General features: G+C 36.7%; 1 protein-coding gene across 4 annotated transcripts in view; it reads left to right on the forward strand.

Annotated features, from left to right (window-relative positions):
* Positions 1 to 2,269: 2,269 nt before the first annotated feature.
* The window catches only part of PPP4R2 (protein phosphatase 4 regulatory subunit 2), a 63,721-nt gene continuing 38,782 nt past the window's right edge, over positions 2,270 to 27,208 (forward strand). Inside the window, exons 1-2 of one of the 4 annotated variants that reach the window (XM_019626549.1) lie at positions 2,270 to 2,547; positions 3,538 to 3,619. In XM_019626549.1, the coding sequence (XP_019482094.1) occupies positions 2,514 to 2,547; positions 3,538 to 3,619 (116 nt within the window). In that variant the 5' untranslated portion in view covers positions 2,270 to 2,513. Of the gene's footprint in view, positions 2,548 to 3,254; positions 3,391 to 3,482; positions 3,620 to 27,208 lie in introns of those variants that run through there. The other 3 variants (XM_019626547.1, XM_019626548.1, XM_019626546.1) reach the window with 3 other exon arrangements.

Genomic DNA, 27,208 nt, shown 5'->3' on the forward strand with positions numbered 1-27,208 from the left:
ATTTATGCTGTACAATATAGAATCTACTTGGCTCATATGGCTATTGAACACTTGAAATGTAACTAGTATTGAAGAACTCAGGAAATGAATTTTTAGTTTTATTTAATTTTAATTAATTCAAATTTAAATACCCACACATAGCTAGTGGCAACTGTGTTGTCCAATGCAGATCTTATAGGAAGAGACCTGCCTGAATAGAGTACAGGGTAGTAGAGAGAAGGGAGGCTAAGATTTCTACATGGAGAGTAGGCCCCTTCATACCCAAAAGGACCACAATAAACTAAATCCAGTGCATGGTAAGTGCAGGCTAAGTATGATTATACTTAACCCTCCACCCACCTTCTCCATCAACCCCCCCACACACACACACACACACAATATTATTTGTAATTGAACTGGATGTTCTGGGCAATGAAAGGGTGTAGAGACACAGGGACTGGTTCTCTCATGGCAATATTAAGAGATTTTTTTGGAGTGGAGGTGGGCTTTTGCCACATCTACCACCTAGGGTCAGGGTCAGAACCACTATCTTTTAGAAGGGTCAATGGTTGTAATGGCTGTTTCCAAATTTGCACCTTTTAACACAAGTCAAGCAATACCCTTCTTTTCTCCCTCCTTTTTTCCTTCCACTCCTTTCTTTCGTTGCTTTGTGCTAGGTTTTGAGAAGTGTTGACTCTGAGACTTAAGATGTCTACCAAGAAAGGCTCCTGTGGAAAACTGGACTCAAACTTAAAAGCAGAGCCTAGCATCCATTTCTAAACAGGGACCTCTCACATGCATCACTGCAAACCACACTGAACTGCCTACCCGCACTGCTGTCTGAGCCAACTCTTATAAAGGAGGTCTTGGAATTGTATTTCAACCAATAGGACTAAGGCTTTCCCCGTCCAAAGGGAACTGTGCAGCTATACCCTCATTAACATCTTCACTGACCAATCAGAGCAACTCCATTCTGACCAATCAGGACAGTGCTTTTTGGGCCAATAAAACTATGAGAATTTGGAGTCCTTATTTGCATGAGGATGGACCAATCAGGGACCAGTGGTGCGGACTTTTGTTTGTATAAGCTAGCTCCCTGCTGGCTCAGGGAGCACACTTTCTCTTCCCATTGAAGACTGAGAATTTAGTTTCTCCCTAGATCACAGCAGAGCTGACCAGAGCAGATCAAAGCTGTCTAGACTGAGAAGGGCTTTGTCCGAGGGCCACTTTGCAGTTCTGCTTTTCTCACAGTCTTGGTGTATATCACAATTGAGCTGCTAGCACTGAATGGTTTCCTTCACTGTACCGTGGAATTGGGGACTTCTACTGGCATTGAATTGGTGCCAATGGTCAGTCATTAGTTGACAGAAGAAAAGGTGGAATAATTCAGTATCTTTTCCTTTGAAAAGTCCATAGACAAGAGAAAATATATTATAAAAATATCCACACACTGGTTGGGAGCCAGGTGTCCTGGTTTTCGGTGCTGTTTTAGCAGAGTAGCTCTCTATACCTCAGCTATCCTGTTTGTAAAATGTCAGGGATGGAGAGGACTTCTGAGGTTCCCTCCCTCTCTAACTTCCTGGGCACTTATACAATCAAAATCACATTGATAAAAACAGCAGCCAGGTTAACTGATAGCTAATAAGTTCAGGCACTGTGCTAAACACTTCATATTCACCATTTTGCTACAGCCTCATGGTTGTTTTACAAATCTCATTTTCAGATGAGGGAACTGCGGGTCTGCTCCATGAGTTTAAGTAACTAGTCTGAGGTTTTACAGGGAGTAAATACTTGAGTTGGGCTGTGAAACAAGCTGTTACAACCCCTAAGCTTTTAATTACTTTGCTGTATACATTGCATGTCTTCAAGGGTGGGTCAGTGTTAGGTTCAGACAGGGAGGGATTCTTGTTGCAATTATTGATAATTCTGAGTGTTAGTTTACTGCCTGACATACTTTCGCTTAATTCTCACAGTAGTTGTATAGCCTATACTAGTGCCCTCATCACACATAAGGGAAATTGGTATTCAGTAAATCGCTGAAAGTCAAAGATCTAACAAGAAGCAGGGACTCAAAGCCAAGGGGTCTGTCTGTCTCCAACGCCCTGCTTTGATCATTCCTCCTTTAGAACGGCACAGGCACGTTAGGGCTACCACCAGGGAAGAGATCCAGCAGCGACCTGGCTGCCTCCCGCTAGGGCTCCCGACAGCCCCAGCGGCACTCTTCCGTCGCGCACGCGCTCTCGGGCTCTCGCTCGGAGCGCGCGGCGGGCACGAGGACGACGGCGGGCAACGTGCGCGCGGTGACGTGCCGGGCGCCATGTTGGAGGGCTGGTGGTAGTGGCTAGGGGAGGCGTTCATTCTCTCGGTCTCGCTCTCTCGCTCGCTTCCCCCGGCTCCCTTCGGTGCCCCCCTCCCGTCGCCTGCGTGCGGGAGTGTGTGCGAGGGAGGGGGTGGGCGTCGGGGGGGTAGGGGGAGGCGTTCCGGTCTCCAGACCCGCGGAGGGAGGCGGAGGCTGCGAGGGACGCCGGGAAGCCATGGACATCGAGAGGCTGCAAGAGGCGCTGAAAGGTGGGGGTAGCGGGGTAGCTGCCCCCTCTCCCTTCCTCCTCACCCTTTCCGACCTTCTCTCCTCTCCCTTCAGGGCGGGTGGCTCTCAGGGTCGGGGCCGGGCGTGGGTGGGAAGGTGCGCTCACCCCGTACCCATCCCCCTCTCGCCTCCCCAGGGGCGGGAGCCCTGTGGGCAGCTCCCTCCCGCTCTGGGCTTTGTGTCGGCCGCCAGCGTCTAGGCTGGGGGAGGGGAGCCGGGGAAGCTCTCACTGGGCCCCTAGCCCCTGTCACACCCTCCGGGGACTGGTTGAGGGCCCGCAGCCCCCTCCTAGGCAGGCTCTGTTCTCTTGTCAGGCGTCGGGTTAGAGTAAAAAGTAAGGTTTGGGTAGGAGGGAAGGGGCGACAAAACAGCTTTAAATTTGTGTCTCAGGAAGCCTTTTTCAGGGCTTCTGAAGTCCTCATTCCACGCGCCCTATTCTAAGGTGGTCGCTTTCACTGTCCTTAATGCTCGCCTTCACGCAACAGGCTTGAGAGCAGTGGTTTTCAAACTTAGCGTAGCGTGATTTCAGCCTTTTGAGAATTACGCTTTGAAATGCAGAATCTTTTGGACGTGATTATACGAGGTGACGAGTGTTTCTTAAAACACTGGTTTCTGAACTTAACGTAGTTAAACAATTTGTGGGGAACGAGGCCTGGGATTTTAGTTTTCACTGGATTTTCAGATGAAGCTGATGCTGGTGTTCCCCTGGACTACACTTTGAGAAACTGCGTTAGGATGGTTGGTGAAGCTGAGTGCCCTCTTTAGGGGAACTCTTGTGCCCTGTGCAGAGGATGACATGTGGAAGGAAACCTTGGAGACTTGAGGTGGATATTTGATTGAGAGGCTAATTTTTTTTTTCTTACTCTTATATGAGGAAGGACTGGGAGGAAAGTTTGCTTTTTAGACGAGATTTGAAATGGCTGATGGGCTTATGAGTGATATTGATAACTTTTTTTTCTTCCCTTATCCAGATTTTGAGAAGAGGGGGAAAAAGGAAGTTTGTCCGGTCCTGGATCAATTTCTTTGCCATGTAGCCAAGACTGGAGAAACAATGTGAGTTTAAAACATGTATTCGTTGTTATAGACCTCTGTATCCTTCAGAATTGTTTGGAAAAGGGGAAAAAGTGTATTTCAGAAGATTTGACTAATTCGTCTGTGTAAAATGTACAAGCAAGTGAAGTGCCCAGCATTTAAAGCACTTATTAAGTGCATATACTGGGGGTGCCAAAGAAAATGTATACAAATGGACACTTTGGTTAGCATTGCTCAAGCAGTAGTTTGCCATAATCAGAAGTGTCTGGACGCTGATGGTAACCACTTTGAGCACCTCTTGTAATTGCAGAAGTCAAACGTGACCTGTATTTGTCTTTTGTTATCGGTATATATTGAGTATTACAAGCTTAATACAGTTTTATCCTTTCTTAAAATGTGTATACATTTTTTGGCATCCTCTGTATTTAATGCAAACTCTGTAATGAATTTTTTAAACCTTTTTTTTTATATGTATGCTTTGGTACATTTAGAATTTACTAGTCTGAAGGAGTTAGAAAAAGGAAGAATGCCTATTTCCATTATGATCCTCTTTGGCCATAAGGCTTATTTCCAGGGTTTTGTGGCTTTGATTCTGTTTCAGATTCTTTTATTGGTGGTATTTCCTCATATAGCCCTATATCCAACCTTATGTTGTCATATTATGTATGTAGGTGTCACTTCTACTTATGCTCTTGAGAACTCGGTGATTATCTGACAAATTCCAGGTGCTATAGTTTTGACTATCCTGTAAACTTTCTAGGATAGCTAACTTGTTACATATGCTCAGCATTTTGTTAGGCTTATTTCCAAATGTCATGAATCTGAAACTTAAATTATGAAGTTAGGACTGTTTTCAAAAGAAACATTTCATTGCGTTGTTTTGTGATTAATTTGAGTAGCAGGAGTTGTTTGCACACTCTGGCTCAGTTAATTTGTAGAGACCAGTGCAGATTTGGTGACTTTCTTGTAGTCTTATCTTAGGTAGGGAATGTGGGGAACAAGAAAGGGAAAGGTTTCTTGGGTGCTGTGTTAATAAATGGGCTTTCTCTGGGCTCCCCTATTTCTTGCGCATTTTAAAATTTCTTTTTGAGGCCTAATGTAAGAATGTAAGCTTCAGCAAGTGATGTATACTTTCTTAGGCTTTATTAGCAAATGTTTGTTTGCTTATGCTTTTAATGAGGTCTTCTAATAACTAGCCTAATTTAGAAAGAAAAAAAATGGTCATGTAGACAAACTGAACCTCCTTAGTGCTTTATTAAAATTACCAGTCAACTTAAGAATATGACTCTATTCAATCTTTCTATTTATTGTATTTAAAAAATGGAACCCCTTTGGGGGGGGAAAGTCATTTTTTGTCTCTGAATTACAGTCTCTTAGAATACTTGATTTAAAAAAAATTGATGCAAAATAACTAACTGGTACTTATCCCTCTCTACATTACCAGGAGGAAAAGCATTTTACTTTCAGAGTTTTGACATACAAGATTATATCAAAGTATTTGGAAATAAATACCTAAAACCTCTTACTCAGCTTATCAGACCTATACAAATTGTCTTTCCTTTTTGATAAAATGCATTGGTTGTAAATGCATAAATAGTTGAAAGTTTCTAAGAAAGCTTTTTAATATCCTGTCTGATTGGATCACCAAGTGGCTAGGGAAATTGAACCTGATGTTTCTGGGCAATTATTTTGTGATTATAGAGGACATACACAAAGTGTCTTCGCCACCCCCATTAGGTGTTTATACATTTACTAAGAGAATAATGTATTAAACTCATTGGTAGTGTTAAAGATTGTCTGTTGAGTTTGAAAAATATTTTTAAATTTATTCAAGCAGCTGATGTTTATACATTTAGCTTTATTTAGCCTTTGTTGTTGTTTTTTAATCAACATGGGCAGGCCTTAACTTTTGATTCTGAAATTTGCAAAGCTTCTGTCATCCATTTATGGCTAAACTGAACTTTATCTAACTTTTAAGATAATAAGAGAATGAAAATCTGAAGAACAGCAAGTCAGATGTCTGATGTTTTAGGATGGATGAGTTGCTTATGAAGTCCATAGTTCTGTTTTTATTTTCATAAACATTATAGCAAGAATCATTAACAGACGAAATATGTGAATCTTTGTTTATGGATGAAAATCAGTGACAAGCCTTGGTTATTCATCATTTAAAAACAATTGATTTGACACTTGCGTTTAGAGAGATTTTAGAACTCTAGGCATAAGTTCTTACTGAGGAGTAGGTTGTAGGAAAATTAAAGAGCATTGGAACAATTTTTCTTCCTAGTCTATTAAAAAATACGTGTAAATATCTATTGTAGGAAGTTGGGGAAGATGCCATGATGTGGGGTACTAAACTGTTATCTGTCTGTCTGTCTATATCTATAACAACCCCCAAATTAATTGTTTTTGGCCACTTCAAAAAAAAAATGTTGAAAAGGTTACTTTCTCCTGAAAATGGGACATTCCTTGAGAACAGTTTTCTAAAGGTAACAGTTTCTAATTTAAGGCCAAGTATATATTATGTGCTGAATAAACAAACAGGTGGTGGGTTTCAGTCATGGGTTTAAATAATTTGATGGGTTTTAGTGCAATTAATTATTCTTTTTGATGGTCAAATTGTCTGGTCTTTGGCCAGTGGGAGCCTCTTCCTATTGATTCTAGAGTCCTTTTGACTTGACCCTAATAGTCTTTGATAGCATCCTTACCCTGTGGTATGAAAATATATTCTAAGTTGATTTCCTGCCCCAGACCTGGAGTCAGCCATTTTTCAAGAAGCCCTGTCTTCTTTTGGTGGGAAATGGAGCTTAAAGACTACAATCTGGGTGCTAGAGATGATTGTTATTGAGTTGGTCATATTTTTAGCCTCTTCACTGAACAGAACTAGATAAAATACTTCATGATTCATACTGATACTTCCAATTCAAAATCAGGACTACAGGGTTTTTTTACTTCTTCCACACCAAAAATCCTGGTTTTTAAGGGCATAGGAGAGTTAGGATATCCCATAATCACCAAGGATGTTAAATTTTTTTTTGCATGTACTCTCCCAATTTCTAGTCTCCATTTTTAAAAATGTAGTTGTATCTACGTTATCTGAGCATGTAGCTATTACATAGCTCTCCCTTTTACCCATCATTTACTCTTTTAAGTTTACAGTAGCTATAAGAGTATATCTAGTGTTCACCACTGGTCCTTATGTCTATGTCTCCAGTCAGTTTGGTTGTGTGAAGCTCATTTCTTTAGGCAGGGGTCATGGGAACAATATTTCTTGAGTTCTTGTATGTTGTTAACATATTGTGCCCTTTATTCTTGAAGGTCAATTTGTCTGAAAATAAAATCTTTGTTTCACATTTTTTGTTCTTGAGTATCTTAAATATGTTAGTTCCATTGTTTCCCTCCAACTTAAAGAGTTATTGTCAAAATCAGATGATCATCTTATTTTCTTTACTTTCTAAATCACCTACTCTTTTTACCTAGATTCCCAAAGGATTTTTTTCTTTTTCTTTCAAGAGTAGTAACTTTTCTAAACCAGGTCTTAGTGTTTGGGATTTTGGGTTAATATATTTACATATGTGAGGAGCTTTTTCAATATATATTTTCAAGTTTTTCAAATCTTTTTAATTTCAGGAAAGTGATTCTTGAGTTAATTACTTTGGTTTTTCCTTTCGAGGGACTCTGGTTTTCCTATGTTGAATCATCTTTGCATATCTTCAGTATTTGTAATTTGTCCTGAATTCTTTTTCTTCATTCCTATTTTTAAAGACACAGTTTTATTGAAGTATAATTTACATACAATACAGTAAACTTCATTTATTGAATATGTATAATTTGCTAAGTTCTGATATCTATCTACATTCATGGAACTGTCACCACACTCAAGATTGTGAACAATATCCATTACTCCCAGAAGTTTATTCATGCCCCTTTGTAATCTTCCCTCTCTTGTGTACTCCCCTCCAGAGGCAACTGACCAATTTGTGTTTTGTCACTGTAGATTAGTTTGCATGATCTATAATTTTATATAAATTAAATCATACAGTATGTGTTCTTTAGCTTCTTTTACTCAACATAATTATTTTGAGGTTGATCCATGTTGTTGCAGATGTCAACAATTCATTCCTATTTTATTTTTGCATAGTATTCATTATGTGAAAATCCTATGGTTTTTTTAATATATTCACCTGTTGATGGACAAATGGGTTATTTCCAGTTTTATTTATTTATTTATTTATTTATTTATTTATTAGTTTCAGGTATACAAAACAACGCAATAGTTATACTTTTCACCCCTCACAAAGTGACAACCCCCATCTCCATCCACTGCCCTCCCACCCCCGGTATCATACTTTTGTATAAAAGCATTCTTTTGTATAAAAGCATTCTTTTGTATAAAAGCCTAGGAGTGAAATGGTTGGATTGTATGGTAGGTGTACGAGGTCTGACAATTAAGTTCACGAACTTGTTGCAATGATGTTGCTAACCTTTTTCGATATCAGAGGAATTCCAGTAAAACAGTATTCATTATGAATTTGTACCAGCTGGACAGTTAACCAAGTTTACTATTTGGAAGTGCTGAAAAGCCTGCGTGAAAAAGTTAGACGAAAGCGACCTGAACTTTTCGCCAACAGTTCATGGCTCTTGCATCACGACAATGAACCAGCTCACACAACACTGTCTGTGAGGGAGTTTTTAGCCAGTAAACAAATTATTGGAACACCCTCCCTTCTCACCTGATCTGGCCCCCAATGACTTCTTTTGTTACCTGAATAGAAAGAAAATATTGAAAGGAAGACATTTTGATGACATTCAGGACTTCAAGGGTAATACGACGACAGCTCTGATGACCATTCCAGAAAAATAGTTCCAGAATTGCTTTGAAGGGTGAACTAGGCACTGGTGTCAGTGCATCGCTTCCCAGGGGGCGTACTTCAAAGGTGACCATAATGATATTCAGCAATGAGGTAATGTAGCACATTTTTTAGGATGAGTTCGCAAACTTAATTATCCGACCTCATATGTTTTACCTGTTAAAAAACTGCACAACTTCTCCAGAGTGATTGTACTAGTTTGTATTCCCACCAGCATTATGGGAGTTGAGTTCAGTTTCTCAGTTTCTCCATATTCTTTCCAACACTTAGCATGGTTAATCTTTTTCATGTTAGCCATTCAAATAGGGGCATATTGCGTAGTGTTTTTATTTTGTATTTCCCTACCGACTAATGATGTTGTGCATCTTTTCCTGTGTTTATTTGCTATTTGTATATCTTTGTTGATAAATTGTTCGAGTCTTTTTCCATTTTAAAACTGGGTTGTTTTCTTACTGGGTTTTAGAGTTCTTTATATGTTATGGATACAAGTTCTTTATATGATTTGCAAATGCATGGTACCACTACTTGTCTTTTCATTCTCAACACTGTCTTTCAAAGTGAAAATTTTAATTTCCATTTTGATTTTTTTTAAATTTCCTCCTTTGAAGGAGTCTTACTGCATTATCTGTTGTGTTAATTTGTTCTTGTGTACTTTCTAGTTTACAATAGTTTTTATTTTCTTATTTTTTTATTTTGAATTCTTGGCTGAATATTATTGCTTCATTTTCTGAGTTTCTCTAATTTTGTATCTTTTTTCTCAGGTGTTTAGCTCATTTGGAAATAGTATACAGTTGTGATCTGATTTTGAACAAGTCTTTCAAGCTTCCTTTTGTTGTTTGTAGGGATATTTATTCTGCTCCTTATTCTCTCTTTTTTCCTTATAATTTTGTATTGGATTTGACCCTGGTATTTTTTTGTTTTGTATTTTTACATGAATTAGTTTTCCTGAACTTTGAGGAGGACACATGGTTCAGAGAATCTTTTCTAACGTCATAGAGTTCTCGTTGTTGTGAAGTGTCTATCAGTTTTTCCTCGCCCATTTATTTTTGGATGTTTTTGAGACCACCTTGTCAGCTAGTTTGTTGTAAATTTTTGTTTGTTTGTTTGTTTGTTTGTTTTTAGCTGAGCCATCCTGCTACCTTTTGGCAGCTCAGCAGCTGCTCAGCTCGGGCTGGACTCGAACCACTGTTGGCTCAGAGCTCAAACTCTTGAGCGAGCTCTTAACCAACTGAGCCACTCAGCCGGCCCCTGTTGTAAATGTTTTTGTTCATCCCTTTTTGCCTTTGCTGTCTAGTTGTGTCTGATATATGGGGTTGTGGAGAGATGAAAACCTATAGCACTACTGCCATCTTTTAAGAATTACACTTTTTAGGAAAACTTTTTAAGTCAGTCTCTGTTGTTAGTTTTCTCATCTACAAAAAGTACCTCAAGGAAAACTTAGCAAATGCTTGGTAAGCAGAGTAAGTGCTTAGTAAATACTAGATGTTATTGTGGTGGTAATGATTATATTGTGTGTGCTTTTTTTTCTCTTGGCAGTTCAAGTTCTTCATGTTCACCAATTTTGACATATTAGTAAGAAAATAAAAGTTAGCTTACTTAAAAGTGATAAACAGCTAACATTTGCATTATTATAAGTAAAATCTTCTTAAGCCCATAAGGCTGTTAGATCCTTTTTCTGTGGGTTTCTTAAGGGTGGGAATTTTGTTCAACATAGTATTCATTGAATGAACATTATTTTTAAAATGTTAGTCTCATATATTCATGATTTTGGGCACATCCTTGTAACATCTGTATAATTGTGTAATTATTTAATAGTTGTCTTTAGGTTGGCTTACTTTTTTTCTTCAAATTTTTTAAAATGGAAAAACATTACAAATAGAGGTCAAGCCCTCATTTTACTCCTCCACAGAGGTATAATCACTGTTCATTTTTTTTTTTACCTTAACTCTTGTGAGAACTAAGACCTGAAACTATTGATTTGTTCCATTAGGTATATCTTCCTAAGTAACTTTAAAATCCATAAGTACTAAAATATGTAATTAGTATGAATTATCCATGGGCCACCTAAAGTCCTCTCTTGTACCATCATCAAAATGGTACACAGAGGAAGCACGGATTTTCAGTAAATATTAGTAAAATGGATGCCCTTTGGGATCTAAATATTCTAGTAACTGCACTAAGATACAAACATGAAGAAAACTAGTTATTTTCATTCTTCACATCACATGTTGTAAACCTGATGTGTCATGTACACTGCACAAAATCTATTGAATGATACACTGGAAGCTAGACATGTCAGCTTTGTTTTCTGACTAGAGTTAACCTCAAATCTTCAAATCACTTTGGTGCCCAAGAGAGCTTATACTTTCCATGTTCAGTACTAGTAGTAGGGTAATCCCCTAATTTCATGGAGTTATCATGTGGTAATATCATTTTTGGAAGGAGCTTGTCTTGAGTTCTGAATTTAGCTTCGCAACTTCTATGTGTGAGTTTGGGCAAATTATTTGTGAGTTTGTTTCCTCACTTGAAAAATGGGGTTTATACCATATAGGTGAGGACTTTAATAAATGAAAGTATATAGCTATAGATATTAAAATTTGGGAGGGAGTAAAAATTAGAATTGTCTATATGTTGGGTACAAATAGAGTGAATTTGGCTCAAGAAACAAGTCTGAGACACTTAATCTTATGGAAAGAGCTCTGAGTTGAGAGTCAGGAGAGCACAAGGCAGACCTGGATTTGAATTCCCAGCTCTACCACTTAGTTACCATGTGACTATGGTTGACTTTTCTGTACCTTAATTTTCCTCATCTGTGAAAATACAGGTATAAAGAATATCTATCTCAAGGGATGTTGTGGGGATTTGATGAGTTTATACTACAAACTGCTTAACATGGTGACTGGCACATAATGAGTGACACTCCCACCCCACTCTCCATGGAAGCTACTGTGTGTATCTAATTATTTATTTACATAGTCTCCATTATGTAAATCACTTAAGTTACTATGGGCCACAGTTTTCTCAAATACTAAATGAGGGGCTTGTAATTGATCTTCAAAGTTCCTTTCAGTTTGAAAGCTTATAGGAGTCTGTGTTGTAGCAGTAGTTTCTTGGGGGTGGAATTGCAGCAGTAAGTGATTAAGGGTGGATAATGGGACATAGTGATAATGGTTGACCTTAATTAAAATGAAAGGTGTTTAACTGTTGGGGATGTATTGTATCTGTGAACGGTTTGGAGACAGTAAGGAAATAATCAGTCTTCTGTACTTGGATGAGAAAGACCAGTCATTGTTACCACAACCCATTATAGTCACAAGAGGTTCCCAGAATGCTTATCTTAGTACTATTATCTCTATATACAAAGTATGGTTTTTGTCTACATCCAGAGAACCTTACCCTTATGGACTATTACTGGAAACCTGTCAAAAACTTCATGTTGCTTCAAAACATGTTAGTACTAAGAAGATAAGGAATTTATGGTCCAAAATTTACTATGGTTTCTGTCTGTTTGGTGGACTATAGTTCTTTTTTCTTTCTAATATGGGAGTTTATTACTAGGGTGAGTGAGTATGTGTGTGTCTGTCTACCTAAATCAAGTTCCAGTAACAGTAGCAAAAACACTTTAATCAGTGACTAAAACAGTATACCAGCGGTTCTCAACCTTCCTAATGCCGCGACCCCTTAATACAGTTCCTCATGTTGTGGTGACCCCCAACCATCAAATTATTGTCATTGCTACTCTATAACTGTAACTTTGCTACTGTTATGAATCGTAATGTAAATATCTTTTTGTTTTCCGATGGTCTTAGGCAACCCCTGTGAAAAGGTCGTTCGACCCCCAAAGGGGTCGCAACCCACAGGTTGAGAACCGCTGGTATAGACAGTTGAAGAGGAGAATGTTGGCTGTTCGTTAATATATTGGCTTGTAAAAGCTTCATACTTTAAAAATACCTAATGAATCTGAGAAAAGTATTTTAGATCTTCATTTTTGCTAGGCCCTTAAATGTGTTCAGTTGCTTTTCTGTGCTTGCTCTGGTTTCACCCACAGCAACCTGCCTGGGTTTGGCACCGCATGTATGGAATTTACCTTGTATAATAATAATAATCACCCTCCAAACTCCATTTATACCCAAATACATTGGATATTATTGGGAACTTAACACCATTGAATGTAAATAATAGCTAATTTAAGTTTCTGATTTGTAATAATATAAAATAATAGTAATAGTGCCCCCAGTGGTTTTTAAAAATGTACCACATATGTGGTAGTGCAAAGAGGGCTGTTTATCATTTATCAGTTTGTCTTTGTGGGGGAGAAAGCTTTATTCAGAGGTTCTGTGGTAGAGTGAAGACATATTTGGAGCTATATATGTCAGTGTATCTCTCTTGCCTCTTATAACCTTCTTGACCTTAACTTAGAAGACAGTCCTGGTTAAAATTTTAGTTTTATTATAACCTATTTGAATGACTATGATGGAACAAATTAGCTACCTAAGCCCTCTTTTCTTCAGTTTGCTGAAAATGTGGATAACAACGCTTATTTCACAGAGTTTTTGTGAAACAGCAGGCATTCAACAAATTTTAGATTCTTTATTTTGTTTATACAGTGAGATATGAAAAATAAAAATTAATAGTAGTAAAAGTCACATTTATTTAATACTAATTTGAATACTTTAAAGTTTTACAGCTTACTGAAATGAAATTCCAAGAATGAAAACATTGCTTAGTTACAGTGATCTCTGCCTAGGCTCAATACTTCCCTAAGTCTCATCAAGCCTTGTAATATTTAAGACTGAGCTAGCAATTCATTTTGTGTGCGAAAACTTTGTTTCATCTTATTTTCTTTCTTTCCTGTAACCAGATCTGACATAGACTCTCTCAGACATTGTATTTTCTGTTCCGTCTCCTTATGATTTGTCTGGGCTCCCTACTGGGGCTTGCGCCTCTTGAGTATTTTTGACCCTTTTTAAATTTTATTCTTCTAATGTTATTTCTTGTGTGTGGTACCCCTACCTAGCTAGAATCTTTTATTGGTTTTAAAATGGTGAACCTGAAATTGTGACTTACCTTTAAAGGACTAGTGTTTTCTTTTCACATAGGCACTTTTGTTTGGGATTAAACATTCCTTTTTTTTTTTTTTTTCCCCTAAAAGGCGGACACTAAATGACCTTTTTCTTTGTGTTAGACTCCGTCTGGTATTTCATATGCCTATCCTAATTTAATCTTCACAGCTACTCTCTGAAGTAGGTATCTCTACTTTTTACAAGTGAGGCTACTGAGGTTTACAGAATTTAAATAATTTGTCCAAGATTGTGCAGCTAGTGAATGACAGAATTGGGATTTAAACTCTGGTATTCTGACTTCAGATCCTCTCATAATCTGTACGTTATGCTGCTTGTGACTTGTTCTTTTGTCTTCTCACATCTTTCCTCTTTACTGTAGCAGTCTAAGAATCCTTTCAAAACTATTAGAATTTGAAGCTGTGCATTTGATAGGAATGTATTATCGCTGTTATTTCTGTAAATTCTGAGACTCTCATGCTGCTTACCTAAGACTGACCTCATGTACCTGTTCAGCCTTCCTTTGTGACACATCATAAAATGACCTTCTGAGCACTGACACCATAGTTTCCTGGGGGAAAGGATAACGGCAACTATAGGTAGATTGGATCTGGTGGTCTGTGATTTAAGAAAAACTATGTTAGAAGATATTTACTGGAAGAGTCAATAGGTAGGTGATTTGGTGCACCCTTAATATTTATAATTTTCTCTTATTTTCCAGTGACCTTAAAGGCTGAAAACTTTTAGTAATTGAAATTTTGCAGAGGCATAAATTTGAAGCATACAGGTGATGAAACTGACGTATGTATGTATTTTAGCTGGGAGTATGTGAACCTAGCTTTCTCTTTAAAATACGCATTTTTGATTTGTTCTCAACCAAAAATCTTAATCTTCACAATATTGAGAGGTAGGTGGTAATATTCCCATTTATAGGTGATGAAAGTGGAGAAAATACATGCTATAAAAAGATTTGAAATTTGAGTTATGTTAGAGGTCTTACAAATGTATTTGTAACTTTTGCACTAGTATTGTGTATCTCTGGGAGGGAGGTTGAAGTAGTTTTTTGTTCACAACAAAATATTTCTATTCAAAATTGTATGTACTGAAGTGAATTTGGTATTTTTGGAGATTGTTTTAATCTGGTCTTATTTTAGGGATGTTGTCCATGGTGTCTATGCGGTAACTTGAGATTGGAGCTGTTTTTGTCTCAAAGTAGTTCTTTTTACTGGAGACTGGTCTGCCTTTTCTAGGGCCTTTGCACACTAGAGTATTTCTGCAAGGAATAATCTTAAATGTGGGTAGAAAGTGGCCTCCTTTTCTTTTTTCCCTAATGAGTATTCTTTGTGAGTTCAGGGTTTTCTTGTTTATTGCTATTGTAAGATAAGTTGTCTTTTTCTTTCTCCTGTGTAGATACTGATACCTCTCTAGACTTGTCCTAACTGTTCATATTAGAGAGTTTGTAGGGATGATACCTTGTCACCTTGTCATCCAGTTTTCTTGTAAATATTGTCCCTGACATTTGATTTTGCTATCTTAGTTGTTCTAGGGTATCACAGAAATCAATGCCACAGCCACGATATGGCCACTTAGAAGGGAAAGAAAAAAAAACCCAACATGTGTGTATATATATATATATATATATATATATATATATATATATATATATATACATGTGTATATGTGTGTGTGTGTGTGTGTATATAAATAAATAAAATTTTAGGTGAGTAGCTGGACAGGTGGTAAATTTTTTAAATTTGTTTTAAAACTTTTGGTCTTTGAGAGTTTTAAGTATCTTAAATATGGAGAATGTCATATACATGCTGTTTCTATTTACATCTCAATTTTGGTTAAGGAGAAGTTTAGTGAGAAAACTGAGGTTTTTTAAATTTTTTGTCTCTTAAAAGTATTTTTTCCCCGTTTTGAGAAATAATTGATGTACCTCACTGAATAAGGTTTAAGGTATACAGCATGGTGGTTTGATTTGCATATATTGTGATATGATGACACAGTAGGTTTAGTTAACATCCATCATCTCATATAGATGCAGTAAAAGGAAAATAAATTATTATGATGAGAACTCTTGGGATCCACTCCCTTAATTTTCCTTTATATCGTACAGCAGCACTGTTAACTATAATTATCATGTTGTACATTACGTGCTTTGTACATTTATCTTACATGTCTTTAGTACATTTATCTTATAATTTCAAGTTTGTACCTTTTGACTACTTTTCTCCCAATACCCCCTCTTTCCACTCCTTGCATTTTGCGTTTTCATGGATCACATGAATTAAATAAATATTACTGTGCCTATAATGTGAAAAACTCATGTACAAAGATTATAGAATTAGTACTACTTTAGATAAGCCTGTCTCTTTTAAAACTGTTTTTAAAATATGCTCACAAGGAAAAAAAAAGCAAACTATACTGTTAACCTATTTCTTGTATATTCTCAACAAAATTTTTCTATGCATATGTAAGTGTATATATGTTAATTTTTTTTGAAAAATACACATAGTATCAGGTTTCTGCAGTTTACTTTTTGTTACTTGCTGTATTTGGATATCTTTATCAAAACAGAAGTTAACGTTGTTTTGATGGATTGCATAGTATTCCATTGTGCACTGTGATTTATTTAATCTGTCCTCTTTGATGGTCCTTTAGATTATGTACACTTACAAACAATTCAAGCAGTGCTTAAGTGAGCATATTTACATTGGCACAGATTCCGGAATACGATTTATGGATTGAAGTTTATGTACATTATTATCTTGGCAGATATTGCCATTGACCTTCCCCCAAATTTTTTTATTTTATGCTTATACCAGCAGTGTATGAAAGTGTGATCTCTGTACTGATGTCAGCACCAGGCGTTCTTAGGCTTTTAAATCTGAAAATCTAATAGATGGTATCTCATTTTAATTTGCCTTATTTTTATTTTGTGCCAGCATCTTTGTATTTGTTTATTGCTATTTGTAATTTTCTCTCTTCCTCATTTATTAAACTGTAATTTGTTCTTTTCTCAGTTTTCTTCCCCCTTTGGTATATTTTTTACAAAAAGAATAAAGCAGCCTGAAAATTACTTCTAAATAAATTATACTTTTATTATATTAGAAATAATTTGAGTTTAAAACAGTCTCAAGCAGCATGTTGTTTAAAAAGGATGGTCAACAGTGTGGAGCAAAGGATAGCTTTTGTAATGATTGGTGGATTGAACTGTTATTTCTGGCATATGTCTATCTTTTCAATCACATTCCAAACACAAGTAGTTGTATTTATCAGTTAAAAAAAAAAAAAGACTTGAAATACAAAGTATGAGCAATGTCTTTAATTTCTATAATTTGAAAATGTGCCCTTGTAATCCCCCCACTCCTGCAATCTGGTTCTGTCCTATTTATTTGTAAATAGGCAAAACAACAACACTGCTGTTAGGTTAACTGAATACTGAGAACACTCTGAAATCTCAGAAATGTTATAAAGTCCTACTCAAACAGCAGGAATGAAAATACTATCCATAAGAACGAATATATCTTAAGATTGTGCACTTCTATCTTAAAATTAGTTTGAATAAATATATACTTTTGTTTAAATGTAAGTAAAATATTTAATTTGACCCATGGTGTCTGCTTAAGCTAATAAGACTTGGCAATAAATTGGAATTAAAAGTAATTGAAGATGTGTGAGATTTTTTTTTTTTTAAGATTTTTATTGGGGAATTGGGGGATGGGAACAGTGCTGGGGATTTGGGGGAAGGGGAACAGACAAGTTGTTGTCCTTTTGTTCTTCAGTCTAGTTGTGGAGGATGTTGCTTCACTGGCCCAAGTTGGCACCATCATTGCACTCTTCCTGGGCGAGGCAGATCAGTCTCCGGCTTCTGGATGGCCGCTCACTGTGGCTGCTGGCTACACACGGTAGCCCATGGCAACCCACCTGCCGTCGCCAGCGACTCACGGCAGCCCAGCTCCAGGTTGAGCTGTTGTTCAGCATCTTAGCTGTAGAGGGCAGTGTCACTGGCCCTCATATGTGGGATCTGAACCGGGGCCCTCTGGCATCCCAAGCCAGTTCTTAACCATCGCATCACTCAGCTGGCCCAAAGATGTGTGAGATTTTTGAGATGTAAGATTTTTCTTCAAATTTGCATTTTTATAATTTATTTTACGATATTTGTGTTTACTTTCCTTTTCAAGATTTCTTAACAGTGGTTCTTAACCTGGGGTGACTGCTTGGAGATATTTTTGGTTGTTACAAGTGGCATCTAGTAGGTAGTGTCTGGGGATGCTGCTAAATATCCTACATAACACAGGTAACCCCCAATAATGTGAAGTATTATCAGGCCCAAAAATGTCAGTAGTGCCGAGGTTGAAAGATTCTGCTCCATTTAAAGCATATATTCAGCTTTAAAAAGTGTCTTATAGTTGTGTCCTGTGACCTGTGAAATAAAAACAATGATGGGTAGGATAAGACCATGAAAGCTCTTTAATCACAGCTTTGATTTTTACCTCTCAGAACTCTGTGAAAAACTTTCTTTAGAACTAATTTTTAAGAAATAAATACTGCTTGTCAAAGATTCACTGTCTAATTAATTATAAGTGTTCTCTTGTGATTTTCAGGAAAGATGAAAGTGCCAGATGTTTTGCCTTTCATCTAATCAAATATCATCTAGGAAATGGTTTCTCCTTTACTCTCACACAGTACTCTGACACTAGAGGTATAGGTTTTTTCCCCATACCAAGCAACTCTGACACCAGCCGAGTGTCCTACAATTCATTTCAGTTTTGATACTATCTACTTGGAGTTATCATCAAATCTCAGAGTTAGGGCTTCGTCCCACAAGACTTCCCCCCTTTCCTTCAGGCTCCAGTCACAAGTCCAAGCTGTTACCTTTGTTTCTGACAGCTGATTGCAAATGGGAGGTTTCCGTGATCCCCTTCTCGGGTTCCATTAATTTGCTAGAGTGGTTCACAGAGCTCAGGAAAACAGTTTTCTTGCTAGGTTGCTAGTTTATCAAACAATATTCAAGATAACCTGTCAACAGCCAAATGAAAAGATACATAGGGCGAGGTCCTCAAGGGACCTACATTTATTATGTTAATATACACCTGATGTTTCACCCAGTTTATCATTTGTCCCACATTTAATGAAGTGTTATTAATAACTGCCTTAAAATGTGCTGGTTTGGTAGACCTCTCCACTTTTTACTTTGAACTTCTGCTATGATATTTTCAGATTGTGAGATGCATGTATAACGAACAGAGAGTCCAGAGTCCTCACTTCAACATGCTGTTCAATGTGAAAGATGGCATAAATAACCAATATATCTATTTCTCACCTGTGAAGCCAGCTGTTTCTGGAGTTTTGTTTGTTGGCATTTGTTTGATTACTGCTTCTATTTCAATGTTAGTGATAGATCTGTTTAGATTTTCTATTCCTTTCTGTCTTAGTATTGGAAGGTTGTATATTTCTAGAAGTTTATTTCATCTAGGTTGTCCAATTTGTCAGCATATAATTTTTGTAGTATTTCTGTGTTGTAGGTTGTATAATTTCTTTTTCACTCATATTTTTTTATTAGGGCTTTTTTTTTTCTATGAGCCTGGCCAAAGGTTTGTCAATTTTATCTTTTCAAAGAACCAGCTCTTAGTTTCACTAATCTTTTCTTTTTTTATAGTCTCTATTTTGCTTATTTCTGCTCTTATCTTTATTATTTCTTTCTTTCTGTTTACTTTGAGTTTTGTTTGTTCTTTTTCTAGTTCCTCTAGGTGTAAAATTAGATTGTTTGAAATTTTCTTGATTCTTGAGGTAAGCCTGCATTGCTGTAAACTTCCCTCTTAGAACTGCTTTCGCTGCATTTCATAAACTTTGGAAAGTTGTGTTTTCATTTATCTTAAGGAAGGTTTTGATTTCTTGTTGGATTTCTTTGATCCATTAGTTGTTTAATAGCACGTTGCTTAGTCTCCACGTGTTAGTTTGTTTTTTTCCAGTTTTCTTCCTATAGTCAATTTCTAGTTTCACACTGTTGTGGTTGGAAAGAATGCTTTGTATGATTTCAGCCTTCTTGAATTCATTGAAACTTGTTTTGTGGCCTGATATGTGGTTTTTCATGGACACTGTTCCATATGCACTTGGAAAAAAATGTGTATTATGCAGTTTGAGGATGAAATGTTCTATAAATGTCTATTAAGTTGAACTGCTCTATTGTGACATTAAGGCTATTATTTCCTTATTGATTTTCTGTCTGGATGATCTGTCCATTGATAAAAGTAGGTTATTAACTTCCCCTACTATTACTGTCAAATTCTTGCTTTTTATCTGTTAATATTTGCTTTATATATTTAGGTGCATAGGTATTTACCATTGTTATATCCTCTTTTTAGGTTGATCTCTTATCATTATATAATGTCTTTCTTTGTTATTTTTACATTCTTTATTTTAAAGTTTATTTTGTCTGATATGATTATTGCTACCAAGCTTTCTTTTCATTTCTGTTTGCATGGAATATCTTTTTCCATCCCTTCACTTTCAGTTTGTATGTGTCTTGATCTGAAGTGAGTCTTTTGTATGCAGCATATAGATGTTTTTTAATCCAGTCAGCCATGTTGTATCTTCTGATAGCATTTAGTCCGTTTACATTTAAAGTAATCATTGATAAGTATGTACTTATTTTCATTTTGTTAATTGTATTTTAGTTGTTTTTGTAGTTCTCCTCTGTTCCTTTCTTCTCTCGATCTCTGCTGTGGTTTGCCAGGTTTTTCTTTGTTTTAATGTTTTGTTTTGGTTCGTGTGTGTGTGTGTGTGTGTGTGTGTGTGTGTGTGTGTGTGAGAGAGAGAGAAAGGTATTTGTAGGTTTTTGGTTTGTGGTTACCATGAGGTTTATGTATATCATTCTATATCTAGAACAGTCAATTTTAAGCTGATAGGTATTTAAGTTTGAATGTTATTCTAAAAGGACTACATTTTTATTCCCCTCTTCATGCTTTATGTTTTTAATGTCATATTTAAGATAGTTTTGTTTTGTGTATCTCTTAGCTACTTATTGTGGTCATAGGTCAGTCTTAAATATCTGATTTTCTGTGTTGATTAAATATTTGCTTTTACCTGTGATATTTTTTCCTTTCATATATTTTATTATCCGTGGTTATGGTATTCTCTACTTAAGGTATTTTAACATTTCTTTTATAAAGCTGGTTTAGTGGTAATGAACTCCTTTAGTGTTTGCTTGTTTGGGAAACTTTTTATGTCTTTTAATTCTGAACACTCTTGTCAGGTAGAGTGTTATACGTTGTGGGTTTCTTTCTTTCAGCCCTTTAAATATGTCTTTCCATTCTCTCTGGCCTGTAACGTTGCTGCTCAAAAATCAGTTGATAGCCTTGTGGGCGTTTCCCTTGAGTGACTAGTTGTTTTCCTTTTGCTGCCTTCAAGATTCTCTCTTTAACTTTTGCCATTTGAATTACAATATATCATGCTGTGTGTCTCTTTAGGTTCATCTTATTTAGACTTCTGTGCTTCCTGGACCTGGATGTCTGTTTCATTTCCTGGGGTAGGAAAGTTTTCAGCCATTATTTCTTCAAATAAAGTTTCTGTTCCTTTGTCTCTCTCTTCTCTTTCTAGGATCCCTGTGAATGTGTGCTTGATATTGTCCCAGAGGTTCCTTAAGCTATCCACATTTTTAAAATTATTTTTTTCTTTGTTGTTCTGATTGGTTGATTTCCACTAATCTAACTTCCGGGTCGCTGATCCGTTCTTCTGTGTTAGCTAATTTGTTGTTAATTCCTTCTAGTATATTTTTCATTTCAATTACTGTGAATTTCTGCTCTGTTTGTTTATTATACTTTCTAACTCAGTGTTGAAGTTTTCCCTGAGTTCCTCTAGTCTACTTTCAAGTTTGGTGAGGATCCTTATGACCGGTTCTTTGAATTCTTTTATAAGGTAAATTATTTACTTCTGTAGGGCTGTCGGAAAAGTCATGACGTATTTTTTCTATGTTTTTCGTTGCAAAAATGCGTCATGACTTTTCTGACAACCCAGTATTTCATTAAAGTTTTTTTCTGGAGATTCATCTTGTTTCTTCACATGAGACATAATCCCATGTTACATTGTGTTTGACTCTCTCTGGTTATTTATATGAATTAGACAAAATAGCTCTGTCTCTCCCAACCTTGAGAAAGTGGCCTTGTATAGAAGTGACCTCTGTGTGCTGGGTGGGTTTAATAGGCAGGTTGGAGCATAGTGGATTTTGTTGTGCCTGGAGGCTCTGACTTGCTGAGCTAGAATAGCTCCAGTCAGGGAGGCCAGGCACTTACGCCTTATTGATTCCACTTGTTACCTTTATTTGGGGCTGGAACCAAAATGGGCTCCAGGTGGTGTGGCCAGGGGATGCTCTGTGGTGACCTTGCAGGTAGGCCAGAGCACCTGGATAGAGCTTCTGCCAGCCCTTTTAGATGGAAGGGGATGCTTACCAGCACCTCCAATTATGGAGAGTTCTGTTAGATCCCAGAGAGCTTCCATGATTCCCCCACCACCTTCTCTATACAGCCTCTTGTGCAGAAGCTGTTCAATCCACCCTCAATTGTATCTTAGGAGGAATTCTTGTACATATAGGTGAATATTTCAGTGTGCTCATGGGAGAGGGAGAGTTCAGCATCCTCCTGTGTCCCACCATTTTGCTCCTACTCCTGTCTTACTCTTCTAAAGTTCTTTCTTGATCTGAGTTGTTTCTACCTTTCCAATTTTATCTCCTGCCACCATTTGTACCTTTCCCAAATTACTTGCAGTTCACTGAATATGCAGTACTTTATTTTGCTAGTGTTAAATTTTAAAGATGTCTTTCTGTCCATTTCTTCTGATGTTCTTCCTCATGGGATATCTTAATCTTGTCTCTACTGAAAAGCTTTCTTGGATCCCCTTTTCTCCATAGAAACTGCCATATTTCTGACATGCATTGATCACATTTTCTATTGTAGCTGTTTGCTTACTAGTCTATTTCTACTTGTGGTTCTGTAAGCTTTGCGGGAGCTGAAGTTGCATTGCTCAAAATCTTGTTTTCATCTGTTAAAGAAATTGTTTCTAACTTTAGAAAATAATAGGAAACATTATTGGTATCAATCTTGAGTTGTGTGTGTGTGTGTGTGTGTGTGTGTGTGTCTCAATATTCTGAAATAAGCTTGCCTTCTCTCTTCCGTTACAATTTCCCTATATCCAGATACTATTTATCCTTCATCAACTTTGCTTGTGTTAGCCTTCCCAGATTTTCAAACAAGATAGTAACCTTGCCTTTTTAAATTTTTCATTTGACTCTTTTCTACTCTGTGATTTGAGTCTTTTAATATAAATATTATTTTTCTACCAAACTAGGCTGCTTATAGGTCATAGTATGTTTTTGTGGTACCACCATGACCTCATCTGTACCTAATTATCATCTCCCAAAGGCCAAATGTATAAATATCATCACGTTGTCAGGGCTTCAACATAGGAATTATGAGGGAACACAAACATTCAATCCATATCATTTGCCAGTGAGTTGTGCAATTAGTGCAGCTTTCTCTTTATATTTACTGATTAAATTTAGGTATGGATTGTTTAATGCCTGTACTTGAAAATTTCTGTTAATTGAGTTGTGAAGTAAATACTTTAAGTGTACCATGTTTAAAAGAAAGTAGGAAGGAGAAGGGGATGGGATTTATTGAATGGTGTATGATGTGATAGTGAATATATATGTACATATATATGTATATATACAGTAAAACCTTGGATTGCGAGTAACATGGTTTGCGAGTGTTTCGCAAGATGAGCAAACATTTCTAATACATTTTAACGTGGTAAACGAGCGATGTCTTGCAATGCAAGTAGTTTGTTTCCAGAATGAATTATGCTCGCAAACCAAGGTATTACTGTATGTGTGTGCGTACACACAACAAAATGCTGGTATGAGGTTTTCTGAATACGGGAATTCCTTTTGTTATGCACTATTTGCCACGTAGTTTTTGTGTAATTTCTGATTGTGCGTTGTTTCCTAAAGTTCCTCCAAATCTTTACTGAGATGTCAATTAAGTCAACACGTATTTACTTATGAAGCACATATTCTGTGCCAGAGCCTTCCTAGGTGCTGGGGATGCAGTGGTGAGCAAACAAATTACAGTCTCTTATAGTATTTATTATTTAGCCAATTAAGTATTTTATATCATTTAATATGCTGGGTGCTGGAGATGAAGTGGTGAGCAAACCAACCACAGTCTCTTTTAGTAGTTATTAGTTAACAATATTTTATTTCATTTAATATTTTGCTCACAGTTTTTATCAGTATTCGTCTAACACATATGTTCACTTCATTTTAAAAATTAAAACTGGGGGAAACTTTTATAAATGTAGTTCCTTAAGAGAGTAATTTTTTCAGTTGACTTTTAAATCAACATATGAGGTTTGACAATTAAGTTGGCGAACTCGTCCTAGAAAAAGTGCTACATACCTTATTGCTGAACATCACTACAGTCACCTTCGAAGTACTCTCCTTGGGAAGCTATGCACTGACGCCAGCACCTAGTCCACTCTTCAAAGCAGTTCTGGAACTCTTTTTCTGGAATGGCCATCAGAGCCGTCGTCATATTACCATTATAGTCCTGAATGTCATCAAATGTCTTCCTTTCAATATTTCCTTTATTTTTCAGATAAAGAAAGATGTCATTGGGGGCCAGATCAAATGAGTAGGGAGGGTGTTCCAGTCCAGTTATTTGTTTACTGGCTAAAAACTCCCTCACAGACAGTGCTGTGAGCTGGTGCATTGTTGCCATGAATTGTTGGCAAAAAGTTTAGGTCATTTTCATCTAACTTTTTCACGCAACCTTTTCAGCACTTCCAAATAGTAAACTTGGTTAACTGTTTGTCTAGTTGGTACAAATTCATAATGAATAATTCCTCTGATATCAAAAAAGGTTAGCAGCATCGTTTTGACTCTTCATTTGAACTGATGGAATTTTTTGGTCATGGAGAATTAGCTGACTTCCATTGTGCACTTTGATGCTTTGCTTCAGGGTCATATTGGTACACCCATCTTTCATCACCAGTGATAACACAGCCCAAACCATCATCTGATCGCTCCAAAAGGTCTTGGCAAACTTCGACTCTCCTTTGCTTTTGTTCATCGGTGAGCTCCTTTGGGACCATTTTTGCACATACCTTTCTCATGCCAAGATTTTCAGTTAAGATTTTCCTAACTGTTTCTCTGTCAATGTTTACTTGGTCTGCTGTGCTTCTCACAGTCAGCTGACGATTTTGACGCAAAATTCACCAATTTTTGCAATGTTTTCATCAGTTCTGCTCATTACTGGCCGCCCTGACCTCTCTACATTAGTGACATGTTCTCTTGCCTCAGAAAAATGTTTAATCCATTTGTACACTGCCGTTTTCTTCATGGCATTATCCTCATAAACTTAGACTAACGTGTTCCTGATTTCACTTCCACTCTTGCCAAGTTTAACAAGAAACTTAATGTTTGTTCATTGTTCTAATTCAAGCTCAGACAACTCGCGATGACACACAAAAACAAACAACAACAATAATGAACGCCACTCAGGAAGACACCACCACACGTCGACACGAACACAGCTGTGAGATACTGATATACCAAGGTTATGAAACCTTACCAAGCTGTTTGTACAGTTCTACCAATGTAAGCGCACAGTGGCAAGTTCGTGAACTTAATTGTGAAATTGCATATGCTATGAACATAAGAATAATCAGGTATAGAAAGGCATCAACCAATACTAATGTTTTTGTTGTACATTTCTATTTTAAAATTTTGAGTGGGGAGATAAAGGCTTTAGTGTCAAGTGATACTAGCATAATATATGAGACACAATAGAACTTAGTTAGATGGGAATAAAATTAAATTGCTTTAAATTTTTACCTTCTGAATTTGTTCTGATATACATATATATAAATTCTAGATATTCCTAAAAATTGTTATAGAATTAGAAATTTTATTAAAGGTTTAACCTTAGAATCTCTTTGCTACCTGAAAAAGACATTTTAAAATTAAAATGTCAGTAAATATTCCTCATCAGTATGGTTTTTCCACATTTTAATATCTCTGAAATGAAATGTTTTTCAAGCATCATAGTGTCCTAGAATTCTTAAAATAATGGAGTGTCTACAGGTGATCCTGATTTAGATTTGATTAATACTATATGATTAGCTCTTTGAAGGTTTAGGAAAAGCACATATTTAAATGTATTGAATAGTTAATACTGAAGTTTGGAAGACTCATGCATTCTTTCAAGAAAGGCTTCTGAGTATTCAGTATAAGTGGGTTGATTAAGTATTAGCATGTTTCAAGTAAGGATAGATAGGTTTTAAGAAATATTTTTAGTACATTGTCTTTATATTTAGTTGGTAGTCTTAAAAAATTCATGTTGGTATGAGGATTTGCAGATAAAATTGTATCCTTATTTATGACTGAAGATTTTGTTTTTTAAGAATAGGTACTTGAATAGTGCAAAATCTTTGTAGAATCACGTTAATAGAATGACATTTTCTAAATGCTAATTTTTTAAATTTTGAATTTGGTATTGATAAGAGGCACTTAAAATTTATTTTTATTATAAAAGGATACCTTATTAAAAACAATTTGAACATTCAGTATTTCATAAAGGAAGAAGTAACAGTCCCTCTATTTCTATGCCCCAAAATATGCTTAATATTTATATGTGCTCAGTAAAATACAAAATGGAAATGAGAATTTAGTTAGTAGCTTAAAAAAAAAAAGTGACCTGGAAAAACTAAAGTGCATTTAGGCAAACCTTTGTGTTCTAAGGAATTAAATTCAGGTTTTTCAGATATACTTGAAAAAAAAAATGCCAGTAGCCCTTTAAAGATATAATTTCAATCAACTTTGCTTTTTAGTACTCAGTTTGAATGTTTTTATTTCTGAATTACAAAGTTTTACCATTAATAGATTAATTTTTGTCTATTTGTAATTTCACTGACTTGAAGGAGTTACCTTTTTATACTTTTAAAAGGTAGCAAGCTCTCGTTAAAAAGAAAAAATATAGATTTGATTGGCTGAAATATACAACCATCTTCAGATCTTTGAATTCATAAGTGAATACATTTATAAATTCAGATCTAATTTCTAGTGAAGGAAAATCAAACCTTAGGGTTGATGCAGAATCATTTATTCATTTTGAAGACCAAGGATATTTATACTGGAAAAAGATAAAATTCACCCAACTAATCAAGGGATAAAGTTCTAATAAGAAAATACAATAGGGCCGGCCGAGTGGCACGATGGTTAAGAACTGTCTTGGGACGTCAGTGGGCCCCCGGTTTGGATCCCACATATGAGGGCCAGTGACACTGCCCTCCACAGCTAAGATGCTGAACAACAGCTCAACCTGGAGCTGGGCTGCCCTGAGTCACCGGCGATGGCGTAGGCTGCAGCCCCTGTGGCAGTGGGTTGCCATGGGCTACTGTATGTAGCCAGCAGCCCCCAGTGAGCGGCCGTCCAGAAGCCGGCGACTGATCTGCCTCGCCCGGGTAGAGCGCAATGATGGTGCCAACTTGGGCCAGTGAAGCAACATCCTCCACAACTAGACTGAAGAACAAAACGACAGCAACTTGTCTGTTCCCCTTCCCCTAATTCCCCAGTGCTGTTCCCATCCCCCCAATTCCCCAATAAAAATCTTAAAAAA

This window comes from Hipposideros armiger, unplaced genomic scaffold (assembly GCF_001890085.2).
Source record: "Hipposideros armiger isolate ML-2016 unplaced genomic scaffold, ASM189008v1 scaffold_683, whole genome shotgun sequence".
Classification (NCBI taxonomy): domain Eukaryota; kingdom Metazoa; phylum Chordata; class Mammalia; order Chiroptera; family Hipposideridae; genus Hipposideros; species Hipposideros armiger.